The sequence below is a fragment of the Hylaeus volcanicus genome, chromosome 5 (genome assembly GCF_026283585.1).
Source record: "Hylaeus volcanicus isolate JK05 chromosome 5, UHH_iyHylVolc1.0_haploid, whole genome shotgun sequence".
NCBI classification, from domain to species: domain Eukaryota; kingdom Metazoa; phylum Arthropoda; class Insecta; order Hymenoptera; family Colletidae; genus Hylaeus; species Hylaeus volcanicus.
The window spans coordinates 13,490,761-13,500,857 of record NC_071980.1 but is presented as its reverse complement, the minus strand read 5'-3'; the positions used below and the strand labels follow the sequence as shown (position 1 = coordinate 13,500,857).

General features: G+C 34.8%; 2 protein-coding genes across 3 annotated transcripts; one reads left to right on the top strand and one right to left on the bottom strand.

Annotated features, from left to right (window-relative positions):
• Positions 1-2,779: 2,779 nt before the first annotated feature.
• On the top strand, positions 2,780-3,877 carry LOC128877699 (programmed cell death protein 5). The gene is made up of 4 exons (XM_054125238.1): positions 2,780-2,973; positions 3,193-3,301; positions 3,363-3,526; positions 3,668-3,877. The coding sequence occupies exons 1-4, from the start codon at positions 2,908-2,910 to the stop codon at positions 3,722-3,724; spliced, it is 396 nt and encodes a 131-aa protein (XP_053981213.1). The 5' UTR covers positions 2,780-2,907; the 3' UTR covers positions 3,725-3,877.
• A 36-nt stretch (positions 3,878-3,913) lies between these two features.
• Positions 3,914-7,614, bottom strand: LOC128877698 (protein disulfide-isomerase TMX3). Of its 2 annotated transcripts, none has more exons than XM_054125236.1 (10): positions 7,324-7,614; positions 6,919-6,976; positions 6,807-6,846; positions 6,540-6,703; positions 6,285-6,468; positions 6,068-6,212; positions 5,747-5,987; positions 5,478-5,670; positions 5,202-5,394; positions 3,914-5,119 (listed from the first exon to the last, which is right to left on the bottom strand). In XM_054125236.1, the coding sequence occupies exons 1-10, from the start codon at positions 7,364-7,366 to the stop codon at positions 5,085-5,087; spliced, it is 1,296 nt and encodes a 431-aa protein (XP_053981211.1). In that variant the 5' UTR covers positions 7,367-7,614; the 3' UTR covers positions 3,914-5,084. The 2 variants fall into 2 exon arrangements, with proteins under 2 accessions (XP_053981211.1, XP_053981212.1); XM_054125237.1 differs by having other exon boundaries at positions 6,919-6,967; positions 7,324-7,612.
• Positions 7,615-10,097: the final 2,483 nt, after the last annotated feature.

Sequence of the window (10,097 nt, the reverse complement as noted above, 5' to 3'; positions counted from 1 at the left end):
AGAGAGAGAGAGAGAGAGAGAGAGAGAGAGAGAGAGAGAGAGAGAGAGATCCAAGGCACGAAGCTAGGAACCAAAACATATCGGCGGGCGCGAGACAATACTAATGGCCAGGTAAGGTCGTGTCGATGAATAAGAATTATTTTAAAACGCAAAATAATGAAAGTGTACTTATATTGTCAGAGTTTTAAACTGACAAATTATCTGAAAGGCAAATTTTTAAACAGGCTCTGTTTGTAGATGATACGCTATTTAGCTTCTTCATATCACCGCTAAAGTGTGGAGCAGTCACTTTACATGAATTGTCATTGGATTTGAACGTCCGCACTGTTGAACACAGCATTTTAGCTGCGCACAGTTGGAAACCACCGAATTTTACATTGTGTTACACAGTGTTGCCTTTGCACTTTATTGGAAAGGACTTTCATGTACTGGCAGCTCATTTTTATTTCACATCTTTTTCTACTTTCTTGAGTCCTCCACTTTTTCATGTACTTGGCGTAATTTTTTTACTTTTTTGAAGTTTTTTATGGGGATCTCACTTCTTTTTACAAAGATAATTTGTATAGTGAATGACTTCAAATAATAGAAAATGGGAGATCAGTTTGAATCCTTTAAGGTTTCAAAAGTACGCGGTTATATGCGGTTTACATACGAAAAATGCGTTTAAATTTAGAAAATATTGCAGGCGTGATGAGATATTAATGAAAGAAGTTTCAATTTAAGTTAGAATGGACCATCTCTCCTGTAAAAGATAAGCGGTAGCGCCACGTTATACAGGGTGGCTGTATAATTTTTCATGAACTTGGCGTCGAGACGCTACCGCGTCTCTAGATGTAACAATAAAACTTTTTTATTTATTAATTTTTTTAAATCCAACTTTTTCTAATGTATTTGTAAGATTTTTATGATCACAATGAGACCAAACACGATATACATACAGCGAAACAGGAAAGTATTCGGCTATTTATTTGTATTTTATATTTCATATTATCTCTTATATAATTTTTTTTTTTTTTTTTTATAAATTATACAAAATGTTCGGCAACCGAACAAAGTATAAAATAAAAGTAAAAAAAATACACAGCAGCTTGGGATCGAACTAGCGATATCTTATGAACGATACTACGATCAGTGATTGGTGATACCATCCAGGCCAAGTTTTTTCGTCCATGTACTGCCAGAATAACCGTTAACAGTGTCGTATCCAGGGTAACAGGTGTGGGGTGCTATAGCTATTGAGCCTATGAGCGCGAAATCATGAATATATTTGTCCTTATTATTTATATATTGTCTATAATTATATATTGTCTTTATATATTGCCCTACGTTTGTCCATAAGTCATGAATATATTTGTAAAATTATGCAGGGGTAATTAAGATACACCTTTTTAGTCGTGCGTATACTTCATTGATGCTATGTTCGCTGCGCGTGCACGAAAAAACCCAGCCGACTACGACACCTGCGAACCAAGTCGGAAAGCGTGTTTAGATGGTCGACACGGTAACAGAAAGGAAGACGACGACAGCGCTGGGGTGGAAAACACGATATTGAGGCAGCCATGTTGGCATATGAATCGTCTCAATCGTAGCGACAACACCATTGTAATTTTACGAAGCGAGGAAGTAACCTTTTTCACTGATTTTTTTTTTAAACTGTACCTTGTAAAATGGTGCTACGGGGGATAATTAAAGATTTTTGGAAAAAGACCCACAAAAAATGTCTTGTCTTTAAACGTATTTTTAGCACGTTTCAAAAGCGAATTGCAAAATGTGTAACTATCCCCCGCAGCGGAATTTTATAAGGAACAGTTTAAAACAAAATCAGCCTCATAAAATTCTTCTTCTTCGCCTCATAAAATTACAATAACTGTTTGGAAAATTACAAACGTTTAACATCATTCTGTCTTTGTCTCTCCTTCGATTGTTGTATCTACCTCTCTGTCACAGCATCATTGGAGAGACAAAGATCTATCTATCCTTGTCCCAGAGCTTCCTACTTTTTTCACAACTGTCGCTGAAGTCAACTCGGAGTTTTGCTGGGTCTCCATCAGTGATGCCACATGCTATGATCTAGGGATGGCGTGAGAAATCACTAACAGTGATTTTTTACGGTGATAACACAATCACGATCGTAGTCGAATCACGAATCACTGTGAAAAATCATCGTGATTGAGAAGGATCGTGATTGAATCACGTGTGATTCAAAAGTAGCAGTTCACGCAGGGCCGGTTTTAGCAATCTTGGCGCCCCGGGCAAGATTATCATGGCGCCCCTTCAGAGGTATATACAGGGTGTCTCAAAAGTGTTGTAACACCTTGAAAGGGGTGGTTCAGGAGGTGATTTGAAACAACTTTTTCCTTAGCGAAAATGTTGTCCGAGGTTTCGTTAAGGAGATATTAAGCGAAAACCCCGACCAATCAGAGCGCGAGTATGCCGGTGGAGCGTAAGCTACGTGATAGGCGGCCGCGCTCATACGCTACCGCGGGCGCTCCAACGGTATACGCGCACTCTGATTGGTCGGGATTTTTTGTTAATATCTGCTTAACGAAGTCTCGGACAACATTTTCGCTAAGGAAAAAGTTGTTTCAAATCACCTCCCGAATCACCACCACGCCCCTTTCAAGGTGTTACTTTCAATTTTCATTTATAATTCTATTTTTCTTTGGAGCGACTAAGGGCGTCAGTTTTATGGTCGTGTTAGATACTTCATTGACGCTAAAACCAGTGCGCATGCGCGACTAGGAGCCAAATCTGACATCACTGACTTTAATAAGAATTCCCTATTACGATCAGTGATCATCAGTGATTGAGATTGAGGTGTCGTGTGTTCAGTGGAAAAGTATATCGAATTTACACCAAATCTCTTAAAAATCTTATAGATACTAATAAAAGTTAGTAATACACAACATGTCGGACCCAGAATTAGAAGCGATACGACAACAACGATTAGCACAGTTACAAGCACAATATAAGGTATATCGATCAATTTTGTTGTTCTGCTCAGGACAGAACTACTATATAACACATAATTTTGAAAAGTAATGAATAACAGAAATTATTCATTCCAATTCCTCCAGATTAAGCTTATTTCATTATTTTCAAGTTATGTCGAAATCAAACTATTTTTAAATACAGTCTGCAGTCATTGTAAATAGTTATATATCCATTTATTTTTAATGCATAAATTCTTAGCCCAGCAATGTTGACAATAAACAAGCAATGGAAGAGAAGAGGCAAGAAATGGAAGACATGAAAAATTCAATTCTTTCTCAAGTATTAGACCAATGCGCCAGAACGAGACGTAAGAATATTAACATACTCAAGTTTCATATAATTGACTACATTATATTATTATTTTTTAGTGAATATATTATGCCTTGGAAAACCTGAGAAAGGAAAAATGATAGAGAGTATGATATTGAATATGGCACAGCGAGGTTTATTAAATGGTAAACTTGGAGAAAAACAATTAATAACTTTAATTAAAGGTGCGAATCAACAAACGCAACGGCAAACTGTTGTAAAGGTATGATAAAATATGTTACACGTATAGTAATACATTAATCATCCAAATGTTGATTATCTAACTGACCAATTGTTAAAACAAATCAAGACGTGTGTATATTTGTAAAATGACAAAAAATTAGTAAGTAATATTAAATTTCAGTTTGACAGGCGAAGAGCAGCATTAGATTCCGATGATGATGATTTATCAAACTTATAGGTATTACCTAGGTTACCATCTTGATAACATTAATTTTACACTGTGTTTTATTTTCAAACAAGAATGGAGATTACAATCTATATATATGCTTAATTAGTTGTATATTCTTATTTTTTATGGTATATTGAAATAAATAAAAATGGTAAACAGTCATCTCATTCAATTAAATCTAAAATTATCAAAATGAAGTTAAAGTATTATCATTTTCTTTATTAAATATAAGTAAATACACATTTATAATGCATAATAGTTTTACCATTCCTGAAAAGAAAAACTCATGCTTTATAACGAATATACAAAAGTTTACAGATTGTACCATATAAACATAAGATATTTTTTCGTTACATTTATACAAAAAAATATACATCGCTGTTTTTAGATACAATCATAAAATCCTATTTAACATTCACATTTGTCCACAAATCTCAAGTATATATTATACTCGATTTACTTAAAAATATAACATAAAACAAATTCTTCCACACGATTTAAGAAAGCTCGTTTAATTGTATGATTTGTATTGTCTTGTAAACGGTTCATTTAGCTAAGTTTTTCTAACCCTTATGCAGCGATACTTGAGTAATTTTGGACCAAGATTGGAGTCCGACTTTACTGCTCTGCATATGATGCTTAAAGCAACAGTAATCATCGTATTTAGTTTCTGCATTCTTTAATTACTTAGATTTACTCCATCAGTGTTTAGTATGAAAAAAAAAATACTGTCATTAATGTACGAGAAAGAAAATAAAATGTAAAACTGTAAAACATTGAATGTTTCTGATTCTACTTGTACATTAAAAATAATAATAAAATTATGAAACAATGTGTAATTTAACAACAATTCTAAACTTCTTTTGTAGAGCATATAAAACAAGACATGGGTAAAAATTCCAAGCACCATAGTATATACAGTAGCCATTACTGATCACTCATTAAGGATTATTCATTATTCTATCTAATTCATATAAGTTTTTAATTTTATTGACTATGAAAATGACTGTTGAAATAATTCACATAATCTTTTCATACTTGTGTGAACAATAAGTCGTCAACTAAAACATTTGTTAATATAACCCTTTGTGGATGGTGTCTGGATATATCAGACAATAAAAACTGATTCCTTTAATACATATATAACAATTCATGATGTTAAAATAATATGTATACATTAGATAAAATCATATTTATATATATGTTATTCTTCTGGGTTCCTGTTAAAATTTCCATCTACAAAGAGTTAAATTAGCAAATTTTATCTAACTAAAAGTAAAAATTATAATATAAAATAATAATATGTACACTTTCGTATCATTAAGAGTCTCACAAAATCAATAGAACTAATGATGACCTAAGCTTTTTTTTAGTCTTTTTTCATATGATTTCCCCCTGAGTATTCTGCAAAATTATTTAAAATGAAAAATATGTAAAATGTAAATTTACATATTAAAAATTTAGAAAAAAAACTATACAAATTTACCTTCATCATCATCATCTGCATCTAATATATCTGGACAACAGATACCATAACATATCAATGATAAAAATCCAGCTGGTAAGCCAAACAAAACCATTGTCAAAATAGGATTACCCATCCACATTGCAGTAAGTGTTGTTTTTAATTCAAACCATGATCTGTAAACATGTACGAGCCAATTGTTTCCACCGTATCGCTGAAAATTGATACCATTATATCAATTTCGTTTTGTTTTACAAAATAATTAAAATGTACATATAGAAATAATTTTGTATCTACCGGAGCACTTTCATTGCGTATTTGCTCTAGGAAAAACTCAATTACTTGAGGAGTCAATTTTTCTGCTTCATCTTCTGGAATGTGATGATGATTTGTTGTAGTGTTAATAACAATCAAACTTGGTAACGGTAGAACCATCATTGCTATACTATTGACTAGATCAGGACTAGCTATCCAACCGAACTGAAAGTGGCTAATTAAAAACATAGTAATTACAATTATATTTTGCTTAAAGTAAGAAATATACAAATTATTCTAAAATAACTTACTCGTGATACTTTTCTCGCTTGCTCTTAATTATAGATTCTATCATATCTTTAAACCGTGCCATGTGTGGTGGTACTTCCTCTAATTGATTTTCTTCTACTACTGCCAACACCAGATTTTTGTTTGTTAAAAAAAGTTGATTTATATTTCCTCTTGTTACTTTTGGGAATGTAGGAAAACGTTCCGCGTTTATCCATTTATATAACGTCTCATTTAACTTTTCTATATCACTTGTAGTATGACCTATGTTGTAAAATATATATATCAGTATTAATTACTAGAAGTAGAATAATAATTATATTTTGCTCTTTTATCAACTTTACCTGTAAAATTATAGTGTGAACTTTCTTTATAAACAAATAATGCTGGAACATTTCCTTCGGGAGCATGTTTATTAACAACAGCTGGATAAGATTGATAGAAAAATGCGTGTGGTTGGAACACATCTGCAGTCTTGTAATAAAATTCCTGAATATTATAAGTTTCGTTAATTAAAGCTTTTATTAATATATTATAAATAAAGTTTAATATCAATAATACCCATAATGGTCCAGATTTTTCTCCAATGTACAAAAAGTATAAACCACGTTCTTTTTTAATCGTGTCAAAACTTTGAGTTTTTGTTATTTCTTGGACAGGTGGACCACTCACTCTTAATGCAAATTTTACTATTTCCTCTCTTGTTCTATCTCCATGATAAGTAAACTCTTGCTCCCCTTTCAAACTATATGTAAATAAATAATATTAGTATAAATATGTCAGTCTTAAACTATAAGAGTAAATTTCTTCTCTTACAATAAAATGGTTGGAAATCCTTTAACTTTGAAAGCATGTGCTATACTTGTAAATCGAGTACAATCCACACGTCCGACTCGTATTGACGTTGCATGTAAATGCTGTGCTACATGAGCCCAAATTGGTTCCAAACGTTTACAATGTGCGCACCATGGTGCATACATCTAAAATAGATCAGTATTTTAAATTTATAAACAATAATATTGCTTACACACATACAGCATTCACTTTAATCTATATATTATTCATAATGAAGTGTATTTATACCATTACTAGCCATTGTCCATCTTTTCGAATATCCAAGAACCTACGGTAAAATTTATATTAAAACATTGAGTTTTTATATGAATGATGTAACGTAACTTCAACCACTTTGTACCTGTCACTTAATTCGAGTACACGTGATGCTGTTACATGTGTGAAAATTCCTGAAAAAACTAAGTTACGTTATAATAACAAAGCTACTTTAAACAATATATAATAAAATATGTATATTTGTAAAATAGCAAATAATATTATTGGACAAAAATTAAAAAATTGGATATCATATAACTACTATAATGTCACTAAAATTAACAATTTGTTCACTATTTTATTTATGCATAAGCTTAACTAATTTCACTCACTAAAATCAAATTAAAAGTGGAATAAAACACTATTAAATTATCGATCGATAGTATTCGAGGTTATGCATTATTACACTGAATAAAAAGTTTATGCTTCTACAGTTAATGTTAACATAGCGTTGTACCTTGTAACCGTCAATAAGAATAAATATATTTACCATAAACAATTGCGATGAGCACAAATTTCGTTAATGTTACCATCGCAGCAGAAAGTGCGAAAAGCTCTCTCGTTCAATGTAAAATATTAAGACTAAACAATTTATTCCCACATATTTGTAGTAGATAATACTTTTAGCAGTTAAATTGCAACGCACACAATAAATTCTGACATATCTCTACCATGTTTTCGTTTTACAACTCCGTAGAGTCTTCATACCGGCTTCTTTTGATGACTGTGATGACCGTAACAGAACTCAGGAACTAAAGAGTACTGATATATCTATATGTATATGTAAGAATGAAGCCCTGACTGATTCCAATCAACGCCCAGGCTAAACCCTTGAACCTAGAAAGCTGAAATTTTGCACAGAGGTTTCCTTTATAATGTATACAAGGAATAAGAAAGGATATTTCGAAATTCAACCTCTAAGGAGGTAAAAAGGGATTTCAACGTTGGTATTCCATGCGGGTGAAACCGCGGGATGCAGCTAGTACAGTATCGAGGGTGACTCAACAATGTTGTAACACCTTGAAAAGGGTGGTTCGGGAGGTGATTTGAAACAACTTTTTCCTTAGCGAAAATGTTGTCCGAGACTTCGTTGAGGAGATATTAACAGAAAACCCCGACCAATCAGAGCGCGCGTATACCGTTGGAGCGGCCGTGGTAGCGAAGGCTACGAGCTAAGCGGCCGCGTCCAATGTCCTTCGAATGTCGAGTCGCTTGTTCGGGTACAAGCGCGGCCGCTTAGCACATAGCCTTCGGTACCGCGGCCGCTCCAACGGTATACGCGCGCTCTGATTGGTCGGGGTTTTCTGTTAATATCTCCTCAACGAAGTCTCGGACAACATTTTCGCTAAGGAAAAAGTTGTTTCAAATCACCTCCCGAACCGCCCTTTTCAAGGTGTTACAACACTGTTGGGATACCCTGTATATCTATCAGTGCCAAGGAGTCCAAGTGCAGACGTAAGCGTAAGGTACGAGAACCATGTCTTTTAAAATTTGTTCAAATCTTAGCGCCAATCCTACTTTTATGTGAATCCCATTAACACCTCCTTAAACCTCCTAATATCTCCTAACAGCTCCTAACAACTTTTTAAGATTGAAAATCTTTTTATTTTCGAACAGCCGAAATTCATGTCACGTTATATGGTGAAAAATGCTGTGAGGCGATGAAATGGGTGGGTAGTAACAGGATAAATATGTCCCGTTACACAGCTTGTCGTGAGATACATGTATTTTTCTATATTTTAATATCTACTGATTGAAACAATTAATTCAAAATAATTAAACGTTTATGATACATACAGTATCATTCAGTGTTCAATTAAATATTAATAACAATTACGGTTAGGAATAAATAATATTCATTCGAGACATTAATCGTGAGAAATTTGTCAATATTTTAATATCCGCTGATTGCACCAACTAAATATTAATTTCTGACAATAGTTAAATTAATTATTAACAATACTTATTATTTAAACAATGATGGAGAATATGATTATGCTGTGGCATTAATGTTTCGTAAATTCTTTTGTGGATGGATCCAACGAGCCTTCGAATCGACACGTCACGACATGTCACGCGGTTGTTGTTCATCCTTCCCCTTCTCTAGTTCCAGAGGTACAAACCAGCTACGACGCACGACCGCGCCCAAGCAGGTATGCGAGGGGCGAGAAACTCATTCGTCGTTGATCCCAGTTGATCCTTCGTTCGATATGGATCTCGCGATCGCGCGTCCGCGTCTCGCGTCCCTCCTATTTGTAGTTTCCCTTAGTATCTTAGTTTAGTTTGGTTAGTTTTAAGGTTCCGTGTACGAGTGTCTCCTCTGCCAACTAATTATTAATCAACTTGTTTTGTTTGTTCGTAAGTCCATATTGGGCTCTTAATATCGTGCTCCACTTCGGTCACTATTGCTTCATGCGATAAGTGTAGTGACCAACCATGTGACTGGCCGAGATCCGTTGCCGTCCTCTTGTGGGTCTGATTTGAGAGAGGCGTCAATCGACGCCTCCGAGGAATCTACTCTCTGTACGCGTCAGGCGAAGTCCAGGCTCCCGGCGCAACGCAGTTCAAAAGAGCCGTAAAACGGTGCAAGTCGTGTCCTGGACTCCTGACGTTGTGCAGAGAGTAGAACTCCGTTTCGGACTCTACGACCGTTAGACATACCTGGTGTCGCCAGGGCAGGCTAACCCGACGCGGTGCTACCTACGTCGTACACTGTCAGGTCAGGACTTGGGCCTTCGGCAGCAGGTATGCAGGGAATGGAGTACTGGCGGAGACGTTGATCGTCTTTCTCTCGAATCAGACCCACCAGAGGAAACGGGACTGACTCTGTAAGTCCAGTTTCATGGTCGCGTCGTATCGCGATTTAGCTTCACTCCTCTTAGTTCAAATAATTATTTGGCAGAGTCAGACTTGAACTTTGGATATCGAAGGGACTTTGTTTTCTTTGATTTCCACGGTTTCGTACTTAGTATTAAGCTCGTTGCTCTACGTACAGTATGCATCTACGTATGTGTACTCTATATAGAGGGAGATCGAAGGAAATTTGATTCCTTCTATCTTCGGGTCTCCAGTCGCAGCAACCTCCACGTGGTGAGACCTGGTAATCGGTATTATTCGTGACGAACAATCATTCGTCGCGAATAATACCGAGAACTAATGGCTGCGAACTTGTAATAAGATCTTTAGATATAAAATGTGCAAAGTGTAAAGTGTAAACGTGTAAAGTGTAAAGTGTAAAGTGTAAAGTGTAAAGTGTAAAGTGTA

Coding starts and splice junctions, on each gene's coding strand:
- LOC128877698 (XM_054125236.1), bottom strand. CDS start 7,366: ATGGTAACATTAACGAAATTTGTGCTCATCGCAATTGTTTATG. Junction 5,671..5,746: donor AAGCGAGAAAAGTATCACGA/GTAAGTTATTTT, acceptor GTTTTTAATTAG/CCACTTTCAGTTCGGTTGGA. Junction 5,395..5,477: donor TACGCAATGAAAGTGCTCCG/GTAGATACAAAA, acceptor ATCAATTTTCAG/CGATACGGTGGAAACAATTG.
- LOC128877699 (XM_054125238.1), top strand. CDS start 2,908: ATGTCGGACCCAGAATTAGAAGCGATACGACAACAACGATTAGCACAG. Junction 3,302..3,362: donor CCAATGCGCCAGAACGAGAC/GTAAGAATATTA, acceptor ATTATTTTTTAG/TGAATATATTATGCCTTGGA. Junction 3,527..3,667: donor AACGGCAAACTGTTGTAAAG/GTATGATAAAAT, acceptor ATTAAATTTCAG/TTTGACAGGCGAAGAGCAGC.